This window comes from Nipponia nippon, unplaced genomic scaffold, assembly GCF_047370975.1.
Source record: "Nipponia nippon isolate SJK-2023a ecotype South Korea unplaced genomic scaffold, ASM4737097v1 scaffold_3, whole genome shotgun sequence".
NCBI lineage: Eukaryota > Metazoa > Chordata > Aves > Pelecaniformes > Threskiornithidae > Nipponia > Nipponia nippon.
This window is the reverse complement of record NW_028262347.1, coordinates 28,232,878-28,256,865: the sequence shown is the minus strand read 5'-3', so window position 1 is coordinate 28,256,865 and position 23,988 is coordinate 28,232,878. Positions and strand designations below refer to the sequence as shown.

The window sequence follows — 23,988 nt, the reverse complement described above, 5'->3', positions numbered from 1 at the left end:
GGTGTTTATTTTTTCAATATATGTGTATTGTTAAAGAACAGTTACATTCATTGGTGACTTCCTATGCACGTACTTACTCCAATAACCTCTTTCTTTCTTTCTTATAGGCGTGTAGCCACCGCTCTAGCTCAGAGATAATCTGCTGTACAACTCCTTCACTGAAAGCCTTCAATCTTCAACCACCCTTTGTAACCAAAGTGTTCTTTATTTTTGATGGTGTCAGCTCTTTGTACTTTGATTTTGATTATGTAAATAATCCTGTATTTAAGCATTTTGAAAAGCCAGTGCTGATCTCAAGAGGCAACCAAAACGTTCTGGAAATTAAGGTAAGAAACGTTGAAATAAATTTGTCAATTATTCGCAAGCGTGCATCAGCAGCATAGCGTGGAACAGACATTTTGATGAAATAAAGGAAGCCCCAAGGTAGCAAGGGCAGAGAGAGCAGTGTGTTCAGTGCTGCCTTCACCCGGGCCCCCAGCTGTCACAACTTAAAAGATGCAGAGCTGAAAACAAAGATATACCAAGGTGGTTGTTGGCATCAGGTGAGGTGGGAGAGGGGCTTTGCTCATCCTCGTGGGAGGACCACGCTGCGTCAGCTTCCAGTTGCAATGAGCTGCGTCACCAGTTCAGGATTAAACATGGCCAGCAGCCCAGAACCTGAAGTGCGTGGTCTGCGCGTGGGTCCTGGCTCTTACTGTCACGTGGGTTTGTGTCCTTCCTCACAAAAGACGTGGAGTTGCTGTTAGAAGGTGGCCTAGCAGCTTTGGCTCTCTAGAGCTGAGGAAAGCTCTGGCCTGTGCACAAAGTCACCCATGAGGATCAGTCACTGCTGTAGCCTAAATATTTACGGATCCATGAAAAATGCAAAGTTGATGCTGAGTGCCTGTTAAAAGAGCTCTGAGAATAGCCTACACAGCGCTGAGAAACATCTCTTAGGAATTCGGGGCCCTCGCAGGCACAGGCTGCTCTCTACTAGAGCGCTGCAGAGAAAGTTAAATCCATTTTGGGAGAGCCTGGTTTCTTGAAAACTAGTGCTTTTCTGAGTTAGAGTGTCAAACAGTAACAGTATAAATACCGGTATTTCTAATTTACAATGAATGTTAATGAACATTTATTATTATGCACATGTAATTTATATATATTTATATAGAATATGTATAATTGATATAGAATATAATCTATAAAAAAAGCTTTACAGAAGAGAATCATCCTTAATGCTGGTATCATCTCTTTGTCTAGCTGCTCCATACCTCTGTAAGCCAAAACTCTTTTCCCCTATGACAGCCATGAAACCTGGAAGCCCTGAGGTCTTTGACTCCAAGATGGTCCAGTGGGCCAGCTCCTGAGCTGCAGGAGATCAGAGGGAGTTACCTCAGAGCCTCTGTCAGCCATGCTGGGTTCCAGTCAAACTCAGAATATTGATCTGTCTCCACAAAGTGTTTTGGGAAAATTCCAAAGAATAATCGTTCTGATTTTTATTTTTTTGTTTAGTGTTTCTATGTGGAACTTGTGGCCATACACCTCACCCCTTCCTCAATGCAAAACAATTCTCCTGTTCAGTTATGGAGAAATGCTAGAAAGAGTTCTGGCGTGCGGGTCAACGGAGAGCTGGGAATATATATCTGCTGCATGGCTCAGTGCCTCTGTGCAGTGACAGCAGTGTTTTCTAGTATTTTCCAGGTCATGCATATCAACCAATTGGAAAGAAGGCTAAGCTGAGAAGAATCATAGAATAACTTAGATTGGAACCTCTGGAGGTCTTTGTAGTCTAACCCCCTTGCTCAAAACAGGGCTAAGTTTAAAATTAGGTCAGGTTGCCTATGGTCTTGTCTGGATGGGTTTTGAAAATCTCCAAGAATGGAGATTTTACAGCTTTAAAAAGCCCACCTCCACTAGCCCTGCATTGTGCATCCTGTGCTTCAGCTCCCTTCCTAGCTCAGTGGCCCTTTGCTGTACTTCATCCAGTTTGTCAGTATCTCTCTTGTTCTGTGGGGTTCAAAACTTGACACAGTTCTCCAGGTGTGGCCTCACAAGTGCTGAGCAGAGGAGAACGATCACCTTCAGTCTACTGGCTTTGCTGCTGCTAAAGTATGTGCTGAGCCTTCATCACTACAATGGCACGCTGCTGTCTCATTTCACCTTGTGGTCCAGTATATCAGCCATTTTCCTAGATTTGATGCCAACTGAAAGCGCAAGGACAGTGCATCTTGTCCCTTTGTCCAGGTTGTCGATAAAGATTTCAAGCAGTATTGGTCCCAGTATTAGCCATTGACGAATGCCGCTTGTTAGACTTCTAAGATTTGAGCTGATGGCCAGTCAGTTTTTCACCCACGTTATAGTCCATCCGTCCAGTCCATATCATCCCAATTTGCTAGGAGAGATTGTGTTGCAAACCTTGCTAAAATCGAGGTAAACATTGTCCAGTGCTCTCCCTTCATCTACAGAGCCAGCTATCTCTTCAGAGAAGGCAATCAGGCTGCTCGGGCAAAATCCACTCTTGGGAAACCTGTGCTGGTTGTTCCCAATCACGTTCTTGTTCTTCCTCTGCCTGGAAATGCTTCCATGAGGACTTGCTCTATAATCTTCCCAGAGACTGAGGGTTAAAAATTAGTTGGTTTTTTAACTCTCTTCTTTATTTTACTCTTGAACCTTTTATTCTCCCTGAAGGAGAAGTCCCTAGTGCTGTTTATCGCTGGGGAGAAGCCATTCAGATGAGAAAGGCTGGCTGATGACTGTCCCACTGACAACTGACCAAAGTCACAATTTTGTAGTATTGATGTCACCTGTAGTCAAGGCACCCAAGGCAGATGTCTACCTAAGCCTAACGCTCTGGTTATTTCCTGGCAACCAACTGGAGAATAACATTAGTGAAAGCTGGTCTCCTAGAACAAAGCATGAACAAGCACCAATGTAACATCTTCCTCTAAATAGAATTAGTTATAGTGGGATGCTTCTATCAAAACACTGAGGCGACTTTCAGAAATTATAGTCAGGAGCCAAAAGATCATTACAAGCCATATTGGCAACACTTTTTCCCTCACCCCGTACCCGCATTCAAAAATACACACACACAAGTTTACATGCCTCATGGTCATATTTTGTGCAGTAATTAAGCAAGCTCAGCATGAAATTAAATGGCAGCTTGCTTCAGTGCACAGTCTGTTCTACCAGACCAAAGTTCTTTTATCTTTTTCTTAATTAGTTTCAGAGGGGCGGAGGGAGCTTTTATCACAAGTTTTTCAATCAAACTAATCTAGTGTGACATATTTGGCTTTCATCAAATGACAGTGGGTACCGATTGAAAGGTTCTGTTTGGTTTGCCCTGATGACCATAAGATGTTTTTGTAAGAAAATGTTACACACAAGAAAACATTAAGTCTTCTATCTAAAACACAGTCCGGGCACTGTGTGCCACGAATGCCAGCCCTTCTTGTCTTCAGTGCCAGCCCTTTTGTCTTCCACACTACCGAGCCTCTCGAGGTCCCACATCATCACTGTCTTCCTCTGCGAAGGATGTGGCTCTTTGAAGTTTCTCAGTGCCCACCATGCCCCAGTTGGAGGGGTCATGGCAGAGTGGCTTGAGGCACTTCTCTCCTTCAACACCATGAAGACCCCACTTCAGGAGTGCTCCCGTCTCCTGCCAACACAGGAAGCTCTCAGATCAGGAGAAATTCTGGTGTTTCACTGTTGGGGACGACCGAAGACCTGAGTCTGCTCAAGAGGACAGAGTGTACTTGCTGCCTCCCACAGGAGCCACTGACCCAGACCTGCAAGCTGGCTTGCTGACAGCCCTGTGTGTCCTAGCTGTGGAAAAACAAAACAAAACACAAAACAAAACAAAACAAATAAATAAGGAAAGAAACAGCTTCTTACCTCAGTCTGCCCAGAGACCTGGCCTGGTCTGGGGCTGTGCTTGTGCACCAACCTGGTGCATGCTTCCAGAGGCGGCCTGGGAAGGGGCCGCTGGGTGACTAAGTTGTATTTATAAATATACATCTTCCACTACAGAAGTAAGTAGCACATTTGTCATTTCATGTTACACATCACATCCAAGATTTTGGCTGTCCTCTGGCACATCTGCCCTAAAACTAAGAGTACAACAAGACTTACTAAATTGTCTATTCTTAAGGCAGTACAACACATTCTTTACGAGACGATCTCAAGGAACTCTTCCTGTGTTTATACAGGTCACTCTATTTTCAGTCTTCTTCCACATCGCATAGAAAATTATGTTTCTCTCAATGTCTGGTCCGAGAGAGTGCAATATGGAAACCCTGGTATTTCTGAACAAGCTGAAGTGGAAGCTCTGCAGCTGCACTAACTCTTCATTCTTCCCAAGTCAACTCGCTCTGCTTAGAAACCTCAAAAATTCTTCTGACACCAATCTCAAAATTTCCACGCCTTGGTTTGTGGTCCTTCTACTGCTTCTAGACCTTCACCCAAATTATTCCCATCTCTCTAAAGTTGTGAGGCAGCTGGTCTATCAGATTGGCTTGCAACAGCTACTCAGTCCAGTAACTAGCTTGTCCCGCTTGCATGCAAGGGCATTGCTCAGTAAGAAGGGGGTAATATGCATTTTAAAATAGAAAATATTGTTTCCCAGTTCTCCGAGGGGTCAGTTTCCTCCTTTTCTTAAAATCATAGGCAAATTCTGTGGTCCTTAGAAGAGCCAAACCACTGCTGAAAGAGTTTTGGAACTCTCAATATATTGAGATACTATACTGAATATATTTGAAACTATAATATACTAAAGGTAATATAATGGTAATGGTTATAAGTAAAAACTACTATCTTCATTATAACTGGCTAAAGACCACCTTAGGATACGTCAGTATGATTTTTTTTTCCTTTGGGTAAGTATCAGTTTTGGTGGACAAAAAATTCTAAGATTTGGTGTAGAAGAAAAAGAGAGGCCACTCACCCACACTCTCCAGGATAGTACATTTATCCTGGAGACAGAAGACCCACATTCAAGTCTTTTGAGGTACATCATTCAAAGGACAGATTTGAACATGAATGGCTCACAATCTGCAGCAAGCCTCCATACTAATAAGCAATAAACGCTGAATATTTACTTAATTAACACCAAACAGAATGGCTCCAAGTAGACAAAAGATAGACTGCAAAATTGACTTTTTTGGCCAGCAATTAAAAAGCACTCACCTGAGGTGTGGCTTTGCCAGTCAAATGAGGATGTTAAACTGACTCTCCTGTATTTTTATTAACATTTTCCCAGGGCTTAGTCCGATTCTGCAGCAGACCCAAAACATATTCCAATGTAAGATTTTTTTGCCCTTCAGAATGGGATTCTTGTTTTCTTTCCAGTGTATCAGGCCTCGTAGCAGTGTCAGCCATGACGCCTTCCTCCCTTCTCGTGAGAAACTCCCAGATCCAGCCCACATAAACAGCCTGTATTAGTGTTACTCCCCGTCCTCCCTTCTCCTCTTTTACTCCCACTTAATATGCCTGTTCTTTCATCTTATCTTAAGCTGGGCTGTACACGGGGTGCAGCAGCTTCTTAAATACTGATGCCCTCCTGAGCACAAAAGATCCTGCCTGAACCTGGCCTCTGGACACTACTGTCATGATACCAGAAGGAATAATATTTCATCCAAGTCTGGGATGTGAAAGCAGGTTTTCTGAGTAGGGAGTGCACTTTTCATGCTGTCATCTTTACCAGGGTTTGTTCCTCTTTGGTCTGTGGAACGTGATTTTAACAGATTTATGCATTTTTATGATTATAATTAATTAGTTCTTTTTGAAAGCTTCACTCCTGCTACTATAACCACTTGCAAAACAAAATGTTTGAGATGCCTTTAGTTTGTGGATAATATAATGCCAGTTTTGTATAAACAACAGGGTCACATAATGCTTCCTTTCTTGTGCAAATTATGCAAAAATCTGAATAGGACCAACAGAATTTATCCCTCAGACATTTACATTTTTAGAAGTCTGTATGGACTGTGTGAGTATTAGTGACAGCAGATTTTATCCATAAACTTTATCATCCCCCTCTGGCCTGTCTGTCCAACTCCCATTTACATGAAAAAAAAAGATAAATGCATATTGACAGGGAAATGTAAATTTGCATTAGTCTTTTATTTGACAATTGTTTTTCCATTAAAAACATATTCCAAGGTAATAAAAGGACTTCTCCTTAACTTTTATGAGATGGTTATGTAATATGACATTGATTTTTTTTTTTTTCCAAGGGAAATTATATTGATTCAGAAGCTGTTAAAGGAGAGGTGCTAAAAGTTGGAAATAAAAGCTGCGAAAACCTCCTTCTGCAGTCGGAATCAATTCTGTGTACGGTTCCCAGTGATCTCCTGAAATCCAACAGCGAGCTAAATATAGAGGTGAGGCAGCCACACCACACATGAGATATTAATGCCATTTTTATTATCATTCCCAATGTCACTGTTGAACCTAAAAACTTTAAATTTAAGCCTAAGCCTGTGTTTACAGAGATATCTCCATCCCTGTTTGTTTGGGATGGAAATTCAGATCATATTGACTATTGTAAAAGAAATATTATCATCATTGTTGTTATTACCTGTTTGTACAGAGACTTTCTGGAGCCTTAGGCACAAAGCAGGACGTAAACTAAGCACAGAAATAAGACTATAGTTATTAATCGAAACACAAGAGGAAACATATGGGGAAGAATGGGAAGCTATAATGGAGTAGGTTTACTTTGGAGCTCACAAGTCCTTTTTTCAGCAAAAAATTCTGCTGCAGTCAATAGGATCAGATCCTTTCTGAAAGAATTTTTTATCTGCTTTTTATAATTTCCTTTCAATTCTTTTCGTAAGATGCAGACACTTAGGACAAATGTTTGAGTTCTAAAATTATTGTTCTAAAGGTGGTCTCACTAGAGTCATTCAGAGTGCTACTGCAAATTTAAAATGCAGACAGTTTTGACCTAGGACGAGAGGAAACGGCCTCAAGCTGCGCCAGGGGAAGTTTAGGTTGGATATTAGGAAAAACTTCTTCACCAAAAGGGTGGTCAGGCATTGGAACAGGCTGCCCAGGGAAGTGGTTGAGTCTCCATCCCTGGAAGTATTTAAAGGACAGATAGACGTGGTGCTCAAGGACATGGTATAGTGATGGACTTGGCAGTGATAGGTTAACGGTTGAACTCGATGATCTTAAGGGTCTTTTCCAACCCTAGCGATTCTATGATTCTATGATTCTATGACCTACTGATTCATAGAATAAGACACAAATCTTTCAGTATCTTTGTAATTTTTTTAAATATAAAGAAAGGAAAATCACAGTGGAAGGGAATTACCTTTAAGCTATGAAATTTGATGATTGTGGACTGATTGACTGAAAACAGTGGAAACTTTGCCAGTCATGTAAGTGTTACTAGGATCGAAGTCTATGCAAGCTCTTTGGAGCAGGGACCATCTATTTTTTCTATGTCTTTACAGCATTCATCTCAATAGGATCCTGGGCTGGGACTGGTATTCCTATGTGCCACTGCAATCTAAGTAAATAGTAATAACTAATTTGCTTTAATACAGTAAATACTAGTTTATTTTAGTATTAATTTACTTTGAAAAGTAAAAATTAAATTTCTTGAATGTATCAGGCAAACTATAAAATTAGTTGCAGCTCTCCCTTTGGCAAATCTGTTTCCCCGACCTGTAAATGCCCAGTTTCATATAATACTTGTGAGTATGTTGCATTCTGTACCTGTTTGTATTTTTACACATGCGACTGGGACTGGCGCTACATTCAATCTGCTCTACTGTGTGGTATTTCCTTAACCTCTAAGAAACAGATATGCATGACATGTATTTCCTACGTAGAAAAGAACACAACATAAAGGGGTTAAATAAGGTTTCTGCTTGTTTACTGACAAGGAGCCTCAGAAATTGCAGTCTGCCCAGCGAATAAGAAAATTTGCTCTTTTGACGGGCAAATCCATCATTACAGTACCCAGAGGAATGAATTCCACAGGAGGAAGAGAAAAGATGGCCAAATGCTTTCCAACTGACTGAGCTAGTGCTGTGTGACCTAAAACAGTTTTGCCCTGTTAGCTGCTTGGTGTTCGTTTGGTTGTTGATTTTTGGGGTTGTTTTTTTGTTTTGTTTTGTTTCTTTAAACTGTCGACAAGCTAGAAGCTGGCAAGGGACAGGCTCACGTGACCTTGGGAACTAAAATGCAGGCACGCTGTCAACAGAGAGAGAGTTTGATGTTACAGCGTATTTATGCCAGAAGGACACACGTTAAAGACATTTGGGCTAATTTTTTTTTAACATGCAACTCAGCCTATATATCCATAGGCCCATACATTTCTCTGCCCCAGTTGAGTAAAAGTATGAATTTAGCATTTTGAATTAACATCTGGTAGCAGTGAGACCCTATTACCCAGAGCGTGTGTGTGAGTATGTGCCATGTGTCTGGTGTAGCACATACATAGCTGTCTCACTACCAGAGCTCTTGAAGGCACGTAATGAATCATAGAAATGTAGATCTGCTTTCGTGTACACCAGTATAATAATTTCTCCACTCCCAGTGTCTTATCGCAGTACAGTATGACAAAATCAAGATTTAATACATATGGGACATATCAGCTTATACTTTAGTACTAATAATCTACTTCTTACTTGTCTTTTGAAATCATTGCACTATTTTTTTTCTTTGTTTTTTTTAGTGGAAGCAAGAAGTTTTGTCAACAGTTATCGGAAAAGTGCTGATCCGGCAAGATCAGAATTTCACAGGACTAATTGCTGGAGTTGTTTCACCATCAGTTTTAATTTTTATCTTTTTGGTGTTTTTCCTCTGGAGAAGGAAGAAGAAACAAATTAAAGGTACATCATAGTCAATTCCATCAAATAATTCCGTTTTTATATCTTCGGTTTTAAAAACTGACATCAATTTATGCTTTGCTTAACTGCCATGCAATGTCCTGTTGTAACCTGTCAGCAGAGGTTTCACAATCAAGTCCAATGTTTAGTTGTATTTCAGCCCTTGGCTCTTGCCTCAGGTGGGTGAAGGGCCACACTATGCCTAAGGGAGAAGGATTTCAGAGGAACTCTGAGCTATTAGGAAAACTTAGTAACTTCTCTTCCCCAGTCAGCCTTGGAAGAAGGGACGAGTAAATGACATGTGCGGAATCACGAGTACTTCAGCATCATCCAGTTGCCTTGTAGTCCTCCAGGCTGTGCCTAAGTTGTGCAAGACACAGAGGGGTGCAGCATCCAAGTCCCCTGTTCACCCAAATCAGGAACTTGGTCAGAGTGTGCCTCCTCTCTGGCCCCTGTGTCTGGGTTTCCTTCCAGTGGGAACTACCGCACTACGCAAGGAGGGAGGAGGAGGGGAGCTAGTATATAACCAGGTCTTGTTCTGATGTAGTATCACAATCAGATCATGAAGCTGGCCTCAGAGGCTTCGAAGCTCTCTTGGATCTTCCAGTTTGGCCAAGAGTGGGGCTTTAACACAAGGTACAGCAAGTTTTGTGCTGTACAAAGTTCAGGTCCTGCACGTGTCTGCCTCAGCAACAACCCAACCTTCTTCCCAGCGGAGCAGAACATCTAAACTTAAATAAATACCTAAATGAATGTTGACACACAGTAAACATGAGGGTTTTCTAATATTTCTTTCTCCTCCATCTTCAGATCTGGGAAGCGACCTAGTGCGCTACGATGGCAGAGTGCACACTCCTCACCTGGACAGGCTGGTCAGCGCGAGGAGTGTAAGTCCAACGACAGAAATGGTTTCAAGTGAATCTGTAGACTACAGGTCAACTTTTCTAGAAGGTACACCTCTATTATGAATCTGTACAGATTATATTTTATACATCTTGCTTTTCATATGTCTTCAGATGATAGCTATTTTGATCAAGATCTTAATTTCAGTTTCTCATCTGGTTTGTCTGTGTCTGCATTGTTTGGGACTTCGGTGTGTTCGCAGGCTTTCTGTTTGAACTGAGCTTCTCAGGTGCTTCCCAAGATTAAGGTGCAAAGGATTTTTACTTTTACTCGGGTTGGAGGAATATATAAAATACTATAAGTAAAAACTCTCTGTAAGTATGGTCCACAATTTATTAAGAGCTAGTGGATTTAATGATTTTGTGTTATCATGAGGTTCATCACACCACGAGCAAATCCAGTCTAAAAAAAGTGATTTTAAGGATAGCATTGAGTGGCTGTAGGTTTAGTGTGTCTCAGTGACTTCATAGAGTCATTATAAAGCAGTTCTGTCAGCCCAACATGGGACATGGGGTTTTGTAAACTGGTATTTTTTTGTCTGTTCATGCCCCTCCTATAAAATGGCACATTGTGTGACATAGAAATGTTGATTTTAAAAATTAAGCTAAAGGGATGTGAAAACTGTGGCAATCTGAGTGGAGGTCCATGTGCTCTGAGATGCCAGTCTCAGAAAACATGCTGTTCCTTTTCACGCCTGTGGGCATGAAGGAAGAATAATGCTGTGCTGAATACATTTTTGTGCTTTGTAACACCGTTTTAGAGTGGGTATTCTCCAGAAGAGCACTCTGCTGCACTTGTCATACCACTTTAGGCTGAACATGTCCTTTAAGACATGTGGAGACCATGTTCTGTGATTACCATTAAAGTCTTTAACTTTTAGGAGTTATCATATTATAATATTTGAGATATCACAGATATTTTTTAGTCTTGGTATAGGCATAGTCTTGTACTATTTCAGGTGCTGCCGTATGCAACTCAATAGAAATCACTCCAAATCCTTATTCCGCTTTTGTAATCCCCAGTCATGGAGCTGTTTGAGAGCCAGGCCCGTTCCCAGCTTCCTTTATGATTCTTTAATTGCTGCCACCAGCTCGCACAGGAAATTTCTTGATTGAAAGATTCCCAAAGGAAAAGGAAAGCCTGTGCTACTGGTTAGAAGGGAAAGTGGTACACGAGACAAAACTATGCAAAGTTCCTTGGTGGAAGGTAAATCTGCAGTGGTCCTGGGGCCACCATGCACTGGCAAAGCACAGCAGAGAGCGCACCCAAGAAGGAGATGCGTTCACATAATGTTCCTGTAGGAATGTTCATGTCAATTACTGTCAAAGAATAAAATTACAGGAACATTGGAAAACATGCAGATTTACATGTAGCAGCTGTAAAAATTATTTTGCAGCCATGGCTAGAGTATTTTACTGTGATTATTAAGTAGGTATTTGCCCTTGGTGACATAAACATGGCTTTGTTAATATAAGAGTTTGTATTTTTGCTTCTAGATAGAGCAGCACTGAGTTTGTCTCAGTACCTAGAGTGATAACAGCCCTATATGAAAACTTCCCAGGTTTTATACATAAATATGTCTGTACAACACCTTTTACTCTCTGTGATATCTATAATTTATGTTGTTAAACTTATTCCCTTTTTTTCTTTTTGACCCTGGGCTAAATTCTGCTCATTGACTCCACTAGAATCATTCCAGACCGAAACTGGTGTAAATTAAACTTAGTTCCTTGATTCTGTTACACACAATGCTAGAAAAAACCTGTTAAACAAAAGCAATTTAAAATACCTGAACAAGATACTGTTGACAAAAATAATTTTCTCAATTAAATACTCCTTGCTTGACTGAAGCATTTTAATTTCTGCTATTTTAAATCAGTTGGCTCATGTTATTTTCATGAGTAGCACCAACTGTATTATCTTCAGCAGTTACAGGATATGAATCACCTCTAGGCATTTCCCTGGTTGAATATTTACCATTGGATAAATATAGCTAGTCACCAGCAGTTTGGAAACCTTCATGAAATGTAAAGTTCCCTACCAAATTAGAACATGACAATAATAAAAGGTTTCATGTTTTTAATTGTTCACTACTTCCTTCTCCCATATCGTTGTCATTTTTTCATTTTACTCTTGTTACTCCCAATTACTAGAAATGCTGTAACCTACACTTGGCAAGAAGTGACAAGGCTTTATTCCATTCCCTCAGAAAAGTGGAAGTTTTGCCATTTACTTTCATAAAAGTAGAGCTGAGACAAGCATAAGTTTCTAGTGACATGATTTTCCTGGATTTTGGCAGATCAGCAATGCATATTTTCATTTTCCCTTTGTGACCAAAACTTCTGCAAAGCCAAGCCACTTCCAAACTGATAAACTCAAACCCTTGCTCACCAGTGAAATAAAGCTCTTCAGTTTCCAAGAAGTCTGAAAGGATTATAATAGTTTCTGTTTATCTTGCAGATCAGTTTCCAGGCATGTCTCAGAACGGATCGTGCAGACCTGCCCAGTATCCTCACTCTGACCTCTCCCCAATTCTGTCCAGCGGGGACTCGGATTTAGCCAGTCCACTTCTCCAAACTAATGTCCACATTGACATCAGCGCCTTAAACCCCGACCTGGTCAAAGAAGTGCAGCATGTAGTTATTGGTGCTGACAGCCTGATTGTGCACTTCAGCGAAGTAATAGGAAGAGGTGGGTACCGCGGCTCTTACCTCGCAAACTGCAGTTCTTTTTGCACACCCATTTGTTATAAACCATTCTGAATAAGACGTCTACACCAAGGTTTTTCAAGCTTTTTACCTCTTACAGCACTGCATCCCATGCACCAAGTCAAGGGGAGAACCAACGGGTTCTCCTTCGAAGTCAGATGAAGGGTTGTGCATTTGATCAGTCGGAGAAGACACCAGAGGGAGGAAGGAGTCTGCCAATTAGTGGGGCTCCTTCGAACTCAGAGACTTGCTGGCTTCCCCTCAGCTGCCTCACTCTCACGCCTTTCCAGGCTACGGAAAAGCTCAGCCAGGGCTTCTGATCCATGAGGCTGTGGTGCGAGAGTGAGGCTGCTGCAGAATATTGCACGAGCCTAAGGCACACACCTAAGTGGCAGGGGATGCCCAGGGAGTGACGCCAGCGACCTTAAACTCTGAGCCTGAGAGCTGGCAAGATGACTGCACCACACTGAAACCTCCTGCAGTCACCAGTGCATTCAGTAAAAGTCCCCCTGGGCCTGGTGAAATGCACACAGCCCTTTTTCCTCTGCAAGTTTCCCCCAGCTCTGTGGAATTCACTGTTTGTTTCCTCCTGCCAAAGGCTCTCCGTTCCCCCTCATTCCTCTCTCATCCCAGCTGCAGTAATGAGTAGCTCCTGATTCACTTCCCCTTATTTTTGTCCCTGATATAGCAAGTCCTGTATTTTTCTGAATTTCTCCCATCACTCCTATTCCTCTACATCTCCGTAAGCAGGTTCCCTCCTTCTTTCATAGTCAAAGCCAGTATTTCTGTTAGGGGCATTTATTAAACTCTGTACTATTGAGTACCTATTAGTAACCCAAGTAGAAACTGGATTTTCAGTACTTCTACAGATCATGCATGAGAGGTCTCTTGTTGAGTATCAGAATACTGATAAAAATTTGGCTATAAGTGATATTCCTAATGCCTCTTCTGCAGGAAAATAGCCACAAATCAAACAAACAGTCTGTTTCCCTTCCATGTATTACACTTCATCATCCCCAAAGCAAGGGTGGGCCTTTTTCCTTTCTTTCTTGTTTCAGAAAAGGCCAAGTGGTTCCCCATTTTTTAAATGTTGAAAAATACCAGGAATGACACCGATATAATTAACCTTTTTTAATTTTCTCCTCCATAACTAGAAATGGGCCCAACCCAAAAATATTTCAGACACACCCAATCCAAGCTTTAGGATTTGTGCCCAGGCTCCAAACAATCTGTGGTCTGATGGGATTTTAGTTGCTTTTGTAAAACAAACTTTGTATTAATTTTACCCCAAGCCAAAATCAAAGCCAACTGGGCTCTCACCAGCACTTATGACTGGAACCTAGTAGAATTAATCAGATAGTCTTGTTCTCTGCAGAACTCACACTTGACAAAAAAACTATTTTGCTTTCTAACTGCAAATATTAATATTTTAAAAGCGTCCAGTAAATAGTTCATCTGTGAAGGAAAGCCACCATTACATGTACATAATTTGATTTGGATAAATTTATGCACGTGCCTGGAGCTCAAAGTTCTCTTTGTGTCCCAAATAGGTCAATCTGACTTCTCATAGTAGGTTTCCCCGCTCTGCAGACTACCCCATTTTCTTCACAGGAAAGCACAGGATCAGGAAGGATTTCTGTGTCGCTGGCAGTTTATTTCACTGCTTAGACCATCAGCAAGAAGGCCAATTTCGCTCCTCACCTTTTAGTGATATTTTGCACCAGCAGCTAGGCCATAGCAGAGACCATAGACTGCCTCCTAGTGATGTGGTCAGTCTGTGATCGGTAGAGTGACTCCCAAACCTTTCATGGCCAATACATCACTTTTAACACTCAACATTTTCCATGGAATAGCAAGATGTGAGAGACTGTAAGCCCACAGTGACCCTCCTTATGCAACTTTCCACTGAAGATGCATCAAGGCTATACGTTCCTATGGACCACTTAGAATGGGCTTGCAGACCATTGGGAAATACCAATGCAGTGGTCACATCAGCTCCTTCTAATTGCTCCCCTGTGCCTTCCAATGCCCTCCTTTGACATACATCTAACAGGAGAGCATGGCGGGAATGGGCTGACATGGGTGTTGTGTGCATAGTCATTACAAGAATATGAAGCAGTTGTGGCACCAGCCTTGTCATTATTTATACTCTCCATCTAGGTCAAGAAATATCAATTATGCTGCAAATAGAGTTTTCATTTTATGTAATGATGCTTTTATGTAATGATGCTTTTATGTAATGATCGTTTTATGTGTTAGTTATGAAGTATACATTACAAGTGTTGGGAATTGGACAGAAATGGAGTGTGATCACTTTCTTAAATCATAATTGCAACCCAGTGGAAAATACCAGAAAGCCAATTTTACTTATTAAAGCTAATCTTGCTCATTTTTTACACAGGACATTTTGGGTGTGTGTACCATGGGACGTTGCTGGATAACGATGGCAGGAAAATTCATTGTGCTGTGAAGTCACTCAATAGTGAGTTACATGTTCAATAGTGAGACATTACCATAATTCCAAAGATAAGCAGGGTGAACTAATTAATTACAGTGAAGTGTACTTTCACAAATAGAGATTCTTAGTTGCAGCTGGATCAGATTTATCTCTGGAGCAATTCCAATGTCTTTAGATTACCACGAGGCACAGGCATATATATGTGCATCAAATGAAATGCCCATGTATTTCCTCTACAAAGAAAATGACAGAGGAAAATGAGGGAAAGGCAGTGGCAATTTTTATTCTACAGACTACTGAAGACTTGGGTTTGGAAGTTAAATTGCTAAAGAGCGGGCAAAGCTGCTGGAAAAAGAGGAAGAAACTATAACAACATTTATTAAAGGCTTTACTCAAGTATTGTTATTCAATTCTAAATAATTCATAATAAGAAAAGGAGAAACGGAATTAAAATCACCAACAAACTGTATTTAATAATTGTAAGAAAACTGATGCACGTAACCTAGTCGTAATGTGGGAGGTGGGGGTCATGTTTGTAGCTTCTCATTATCACTTTGTTGTGCCATGACATGCTGTACAGAAATGAACTGGGTTTCTTTTAATTATTTCATTTTATTACTGGATTTCTCAGGGATTACAGACCTGGAAGAAGTAGCTCAGTTTCTGAAAGAAGGAATAATCATGAAAGATTTCACTCATCCCAATGTTCTGTCGCTCCTGGGAATCTGTTTGCCCAATGAAGGCTCCCCCTTAGTCGTTCTTCCATACATGAAACACGGAGATCTTCGAAACTTCATTAGGAATGAGACTCATGTAAGTACATGGTGAGGTCTACAAAATGGTAATGCAAGTCTAGCCACGCCCTGCTCCAACACCACAGGTTATAAGCTCTGATAATTACATTACGTCTATAACTTGCTGCTGTTACTACACCTTAACCTTTAGCACTTGCTTAGGCTGGCACCAAGCCCAACCACAGTGCTGCCACTCCTTCCCTTCCCCCTCAAATTCCTCTCTAGAATGTTTCCCAGAAATTATCAGCAATAAGTATTTCTCATTTCCCATCCGTAAGCCTCTTTATAAACAAATGTGTTTATGAGATCTAAGTCAAGGGGCCCAACCATCTGCTGGTTTAAACTGGCATATTTCTGTTGACTTCAGCACAGCTGTGCCAGTCGTCACCATCTGCTCTTCCAACTTCTAGGTAAGGGATCTTCATGTCCAGCTAGGGACTAGCTAACACAGTCCCGTTATTATCAATATTTTTTCTTCTTATCTTAAGAGAGAAAACCAGCAATTGTTATACAAACTATGAGTTCTCTCTTATCAGAAATTTTCAACATTTCACTGAAAGACTGCAGATTTCTCAAATGTGCCTCACTGCTTTCTCTCAAGTGTGAGACCACAGGTCTTGCCTCAGGTAGCTTAAGCCCACTTTATACTGTAGTATTTCACCCATTTCACAGTGCTAGGACAATATAAAGTGACTTCTGAGCCTATGGGATTTCACCCCTACCTCTATAGCAATCAACAATAGCCAGTAAAGTTTAAAAAAAAAAATGCATCTTGAAAAATTGTTGGGGGAGTTAAGCTTTCTGAGGTAGGGACCTCTTCCCTTTTGAGCTTCTTTCATTCTACAAGCACCAGGGACCTTGTCTGTGAATAGTGCAGTGGTCCTTCCTGAAATAAATAGAACACCACCACAGTTGAACAGGATTGTTCCACAGAAGAAAATAATGTGGAGCAATGGCAACAACACAAAAATCTATCGGACCATACTATTACATAACAAGTCATGCTGTTGGATAAAAGAATTACAGGTTTATGTTTATATTTGTTTCTATAGTCAACATTTTCAGTAAGGTCTCACCTTGTAGACCAGCACAAAGAGTTACCAATCTTTGTGGAAAATCTTCCTCTGGTAACTGCTAAGGTCTTGTTTGCCTTTTCCATGGCATCATATTGATGATAGCTTGCACCTATTTTGCCCCAAATAGGACGCTCGCCTTTCTTGGTTGTTTCCAGCTGATGAGCTCCAAGTTCATAGTTAGCACCTTTTACGGAGTTACAAGCTATTACTCTAAGTTCACAAATGTGAATTTTCTGTATCAGCTGTGATGTTGAGATTTCAGCATACTGTTCCGCTTCCCAGCCCATGTTATGCTGCTCATGCTGCAAACTCCACTCTTCTGGAGTCTGTCAGGTTTTTTTGATTTCTTAAATTGTATTGCCTCACTGGAGGTAAGAACTTGACCTAAACTTACGCCAGTTTTACTACAAGCACGAACCTGTCTTAATCATTGTGGTGGCAAGATAGGTGTGTCAAAAACCGAGAGTCACAGCAAAAAACATTCTGCTCCTTGGGCTTCTGCATTCATTGTATCACAAATGTTTGTATTTTACAGAACCCAACAGTAAAAGATTTAATTGGATTTGGCCTTCAGGTCGCAAAAGGGATGAAATACCTTGCAAGCAAAAAGTTTGTCCATAGAGACTTGGCAGCAAGAAACTGTATGTAAGTACAAACATCTAATTCCAGCCACGCTATCACACTCTCTTGTGTAAGACAGTGAGATGAGGTAAATGAAAGTTTCCAGGATTCTAATTTTTTAGTCAAAATAGAGTGTTTTTTCATTGTTCCATAATTATACTGATGTTTGTCTTGCATACTGATGAGCTACTCAGCTTGCTAAGGGCTCACTTCTTACACATAAGCTTTTTTTGAGTGTGGGAAATAAGAAAAGCTGAGGTGAAAGTGTAGCCTCTCAAAATCATTGGTTAGAGCATTTAAAAGGCATCTCCTAAGGGAAGTTAAACTGCTGTTGTCTCAACTTGCTGTGCTTCCACCCAGCCTCTTCAGAAGCAGCACGTCTGCTGCCGCACCTAGCAGGAGGGAGAGGAACACAGGGGAACTTTGTGAGAAAAACAGGAACACAAAGAAACACCAGTGAGACTTATTGACAGTAATCTTTCATTACATGAGTATGAGCTTACTTTGGCTCAATTGCACACACAAATTAACATTAGAAAATCAGAGCATGCAAAGAATCTTACTAGTGTCTAGGTAGCCAAACAGTTCAGTTCACACAAAGACTAACTGATACAGGAGCTGCTGATACTATTATGATTCATCACCTATGTTGTGAATTAATGAGGTACAAAATTAACCACATTCCCCAGTGGCCGTGTGCAATCCAGCATTCAGAAGCACAGCCCCTGCCACAACAGCGATGTCCATCAGAAAGGAAACCAGGATGCAGATACAGTCCCTGTGGACTCTTGACTCTATTCCACTATCCTGGAAGAGGTGCAGGAAGCTGCTGTGGCATAAACTGTCCCCTGTTGACCCATCAAAGTTCCCTCCTAGTCCCTTCATTGGTATTGATATAGTTATTACATCAGTAAATACAGCAGATGGTTGTGTGCCATTCAGAGGGACTTTAATAGACCAGAGAGTTGTCCAGACAGAAACCTCATAAATTCAAGACAGGGGAATGCCACGTGTAGAGGCTGAGAGAGACGGGATTGTTTAGCCTGGAGAAGCCTCAGGGGGGATCTTATCCATGTGTATAAATACCTGATATGGTGGAGTAAAGAAGATGAAGCCAGATTCTTTTTAGTGGTGCCGAGGGACAGGCCAAGAGGCAGTGGGCAGAAATTGAAATAGAGAAAATTGCATTTAAGGATAGGAAGAAATGCTTTTATTGTAAGGATGACTGAACATTGTTGGTCTCTTCTCCCAGTGTTGGTCTCTTCTCCCAAGCAGCAAGTGATAGGACAAGAGGAAACGGCCTCAAGCTGCGCCAGAGGAAGTTTAGATTGGATATTAGGAAAAACTTCTTCACTGAAAGGGTAGTCAGGCACTGGAACAGGCTGCCCAGGGCAGTGGTTGAGTCTCCATCCCTGGAGGTATTTAAAAGACAGGTAGACGTGGTGCTTAAGGACATGGTTTAGTGGTGGACTTGGCAGTGCTGAGTAAACGGTTGGACTCGATGATCTTAAGGGTCTTTTCCAACCTTAACGATTCTATGATTCTATGAACACTGGCACAGGTTGCCCAGAGAGGTTGTGGAGTCTCCATCCTTGCAGATATTCAAAACCCAACTGGTCATGGTCCTGGGCAGCCTGCAGTAGCCGACCCTGCTTTGAGCAGGAGAGGTGGTGGTGAACTAGATGATCTTCAGAGGTCCCTTCCAACCTCACCCATTTTGTGATTGTGTGATTCTGCAAAGAAGCCCAGAAGCAGGTGTTTGCTGTGGCTAGGTCTGCACATATAATGAAGGATAGGCTTAAGCATGCCAACACCCATGCTCTATGTGTTTTCTGACAATGATACTGCTTATCAGCACAAACACCAAACTTAGGGGGAGCAAAGCTAGGGAGATCTTCTGATATGGCTGAGCTGTAACTCCAGAACTTTCCTTATGCCACCATTCTTTCCCAGTACAGACACCAAACACATCCTTAGTTACAGGACTACATTATTACATATGGGCAGTCACTGAGATAATGATGGGTCCTTCCTTATCAAAATTGAGAGAGAATAGGAAAGGCGATGCCTTGACTTGGAAATAAAAAAGAGAGGTTTCTAAGCATACGGAAGAAGAAACAGCTGTGGAAGAAATGATGTAGCACTCAATCAGGATGTATAGGCTACTAGCAAAAATCTTTTTGTATAGAGCAATTGTTTTAGAAGAACTGTAATTCAAATTATATTATCAAAACAATATCAGTAATTTTCTGAGTTCATTCACTGTGTTAAATGGGTGTCAAATATGCTTTGCTGCACTTTTTTTTCACTGTTACATTACTTAATAGATCCAAGATAAAGTACTGCCTTCTAAAAGTCATGGTCTTAAAAATGCAAGTCACTCATTATAATCCACCATCGCTGTAAATCTCGCCTGCTCAGTTGCAGATAATACCTTTTGTCATTTCTCTAGGTTGGATGAAAAATTCACTGTCAAGGTTGCTGATTTTGGTCTTGCTAGAGATGTCTATGATAAAGAATACTACAGTGTGCACAATAAAACAGGAGCTAAACTGCCAGTGAAATGGATGGCTTTAGAAAGTTTACAAACTCAGAAGTTCACAACAAAGTCAGATGTGGTAATGTACAAACATATTTGCATCACCTATTAATTTCTCTTATATTGCCTGAGGCATCTCTCTAGTATTTAATGAATGGACTAACTCCAACCCAAAACTTATATTTGAATCTAACTTTAGTTCACGTAAGAATAAGAGACTGTTTCTACATCCAGAAAGGGCATTTGTCCCAATCACAAAGCAACAAGATGTTGACCTGATGATCTGTTACTGCTCAGGAAAGAATTAGGAGTTTAATCCCACTCCAAGGGAAACTAAGGACATTCCAAGAACCCAAGTTGGAGCTGAACCCGCCTATAGGAGGGGCTCTGGAAAGCTTGACAAAACAGGTTAACTTTGACACTAGTAAAATTTAATAGTTCTCAAAAGACTTTATTTGCTTTATAAAGACTTACTGACTGCCTACAGCAATCTCAAGTATTACCTGGCCATTTATGAAGAAAAAATTACAAGATTAAGTCATTAGTTGGCTGGATCACTTTGTCTTTTAGCTCTCCTTTCAATCCAGATTCAAATTAGCCTGTGATGCATAGATTTTTCACCACGTATATTCTCTTCAGTATGTATTTACACAGGGTTAGTCAGATCATCAGCTCATGTAAATTGGCAGAGCTCCATTAACCTCAAAAGAGGTCTGCCAATTTATACTAGCTAAGTAGCAGGCCTGTAGGCTTTTTTTTTCTTTCATTTACTTAGCTGAGTTCCTCTGACTCTAATTTAAGTGGCTCCTCAAGTTCCTACAGCATTTATTAGCCCACTTAAAAGAAAGCTGAATGCAGTAAAATAACTTTTCAGAGGGAAAATCCATGCATTTGAATGCTTAAATCTGTCAAACCATCTTCTAAAACTGGAATGTAAAGCCCTCCAACCCTATTGCTTATTATTTATGTCTTTGTTTTCTTAGTGGTCCTTTGGTGTGTTGTTATGGGAACTTATGACAAGAGGGGCACCACCTTATCCTGATGTAAATTCTTTTGATATAACTGTTTACTTATTACAAGGACGAAGGCTGCTACAACCTGAATACTGCCCGGACCCACTGTAAGTAAATAGTTTGCAAAGCCTTCTGCAAATGCTGCTCATTCTGATATTATAGTAAGTGAGACTGTGGGAGGAACGAGTTTTGGGTTTTTTTTTTCCTTTTTACGTGATTTCATAATTGAACACTTCTTTTATTTGAATGGCAGGTATGAAGTCATGCTGAAGTGCTGGCATCCAAAACCTGAGATGCGTCCAGCATTTTCTGAACTTGTTTCAAAAATATCAACAATCTTCTCCACTTTTATTGGGGAACACTACGTTCATGTCAATGCTACTTATGTCAACGTGAAGTGCATTGCTCCCTATCCTTCTCTTTTATCATCACAAGACAACACAGACATGGATGTTGACACATGACGGGTATGTCTGAAATAGAGGAAAACTCGTTCTTAGTTGTATGAACAAAAAGCAAAACATTTTGTCCACTAGTTTTTACTGCCCGGTCTTTGTGAGAACACTGTTGCACATGTTTATGTTGTTGCCCAAGTTGCACTAGTACAAGGACATGATATCATACTGTTTAAGGCTATGGGATTCTATAAACCATCACAGTAATTTCCAAGTATTTGGACAACTGCATCAGTTTACCAAATGGAAACGTTGTGTGCTACCACCCAGAGCTAGTTCCCACTAGCTCCCATTAATGTGTGCTCAGACCCAAGAACAAAGATTCATCATTAATGCCATGAAGGAGAAAGTAGAATACCAATCAGTACGGCTGGAAGGACTGTTACTGTTGCATGTACTTTAGGATAATGAGCAGCGCAGAAATGGTTTTCACACAAAAGGCTAAGACAAACAATGAGAGTTATGAGAGTTTAAAATGTGTTTTCCTCCCGCACAGTCCAAACTTTGGATTTTTGCACCTTATCAACAAGGTTTCTTAGAGCATAGACAGCCAGGCGAGCGAGCCTCATGGTAAATGTCTCAACAGAAATCAACATCAAAAAACGGTGTGCAGTAAAGTAAGTATGTCAGCCTTGCCAGTCCTCTGGTGTAGTCAGACGGTACATAAAATGAAGGGAAAAATCATCTCACTTAAAGCATTCCTAGCGTCAGCTTTATTCCAACATTCAACCACTTCTTTGACTAACAGCCTATATCGACAGATCTTGTGCTGAAAAATGCAGCGCCTCCATTTCTTTCAATAAAGAATTAACCGCTCTCTGCAAATAAAAACTTGAAGGCATCCCTATTAAATGCCAGGCTAATCCCTGGGATGTAGTAATATGGGCTGCATTATTCTAGAGGAAGAGGAGACAGGCAGGCAGGCTGGCAGCCTTATGGAGCTGCTGTCTGGTGAATCACAGGGCGAGCAGCTGAAGCTCTGCCACCGACCCTTGGGTGGAGCTGCCACCAAAGGTGAGTAAAGAGCGGAGGCACTGCAGCCAGCCCTGACCTAAAAAGACACTGCCATAGCGGGAATGTTGATAACTTCTTCATGCCAGCCCTAAAGAGCTGAGAAGACCGATCAAAAGAAGAAACAGCTTTAGGCCCCCCCTAGCCTCTTCTTGGATCACACAACCCAGTGAATTACGATACCTACTTTTATTTCTAAATTATGACCAGAAAAACAATTTTGTAAAGAGAGTGTAAATAAAACTTTCATTCATTAGAGAAGAGTACTATAGCTTTAGGGCAAGCATCACATGTCATTTCTGTTCCTGTGGAATTCTGTGCATACTACTGTATAGCTTGTTTAGTATAGGATAGAACTGGGTTTGTTGGTGTAAACACATAAAGTATTCTATTTTTATATTAAAAAAAATTTATTTTTAATGACATTTACAAAGTTTGGTTAGGCCACAAAATACTGCACTGTGAACATTTCAGAAAATGTATGTCAACGTACATGATTCATAAATTGTAGCAACCTTTAAAAAATACTGCGTAAATACTAAAAAGGAAAAGAACTGACTGTAAACACACTCCACCTTAAATATAGTATCTCCGTTGCTGCAAGCCAACCATTTTAAGATCTTCAAAGAGAGGTAGTGCAGATAAAGAACTGATATAAGGGAGACACATTGTTCTTGGGAGACAGTGTTATAACTGAAAGATTTATAATGAGGGCAGAGTGTGTAGGCAAACTATGAGCAGATAATATTGTATTGTGTTTCATCACCACTTTCATTTCAGAAACGAACTTTCATGTCTGCTGAGAGCAATACTAATTGTAGATTGCTCAAGGACAAAAGGCTTTGCTGCAGGCAAAAAAAAAATCATCTCTATGGTTGTTAAAACAGCTAAGTAAGTTTATGACACACAGATTTGGAGAAGATACTCCAAAACTTGTACATACATGCTTGAGGAACGCTGCAATGTGAAACAGAGGACATTTTTACTATTTATGAACTTTTGCTTAATAAAGTTAATGTTGTGTCTGGGACACCTGTAAGAATACGTGATTCTGATAAAAATTTGATGTTAGTAAGTTCATATATCTGAAAAAGACCTGAATGGTACTTATGTTTATAGTTGTTGTTATGACCTAATAAACATGTTATTAAAATGAATTATTGTACTACTTTACACTCCGAGTGCAGTAATTACTGTTAACATTTGACTGTTAAGCTGATAGAAGTCTGTATGCTTTTTCTGACTACCATGGGGAGAGCGACCTGTGGAACTGTGTGAGCGAGAGGAAACAACTCAGAAACGTAAAAATATGGAGAGTGCACCAATAAATCAAACATGCGGTTCATCAGCCTCCGACCCATTAATAGATCAGAGAAACATGCAGAATATTTGTCGTGACCAACTATGGCATCGTCTGTTTGAACAGGAAGCCTCTTGCCTAACCACCAGCTGCACCCATGCAGAGCCTTAAAATTCTTCATGCACGTAGAGTTGGGGGTGACATTTGAAGCTCAGAATTTGGGCATCGTAAAGAGTAGCTGCTTGCCCCAACAAGGATGCCAGCACTTGCGCTTAGCATCCAAGCTCCCTA

The 23,988-nt window shown here is 40.8% G+C and overlaps 1 protein-coding gene across 5 annotated transcripts in view; it reads left to right on the top strand.

Annotated features, from left to right (window-relative positions):
* Positions 1 to 23,570, top strand: part of MET (MET proto-oncogene, receptor tyrosine kinase) — a 137,351-nt gene extending 113,781 nt beyond the window's left edge. For all 5 annotated transcript variants that reach the window (XM_087764060.1, XM_087764061.1, XM_087764062.1 and 2 more), the window contains 11 exons: positions 108 to 326; positions 6,213 to 6,359; positions 8,666 to 8,822; positions 9,630 to 9,770; positions 12,183 to 12,413; positions 14,832 to 14,912; positions 15,520 to 15,701; positions 17,294 to 17,403; positions 19,832 to 19,997; positions 20,902 to 21,038; positions 21,185 to 23,570. In XM_087764060.1, the coding sequence (XP_087620186.1) occupies positions 108 to 326; positions 6,213 to 6,359; positions 8,666 to 8,822; positions 9,630 to 9,770; positions 12,183 to 12,413; positions 14,832 to 14,912; positions 15,520 to 15,701; positions 17,294 to 17,403; positions 19,832 to 19,997; positions 20,902 to 21,038; positions 21,185 to 21,395 (1,782 nt within the window). In that variant the 3' untranslated portion in view covers positions 21,396 to 23,570. The remainder of the gene's footprint in view (positions 1 to 107; positions 327 to 6,212; positions 6,360 to 8,665; positions 8,823 to 9,629; positions 9,771 to 12,182; positions 12,414 to 14,831; positions 14,913 to 15,519; positions 15,702 to 17,293; positions 17,404 to 19,831; positions 19,998 to 20,901; positions 21,039 to 21,184) is intronic.
* The last annotated feature ends 418 nt before the right edge of the window (positions 23,571 to 23,988 follow it).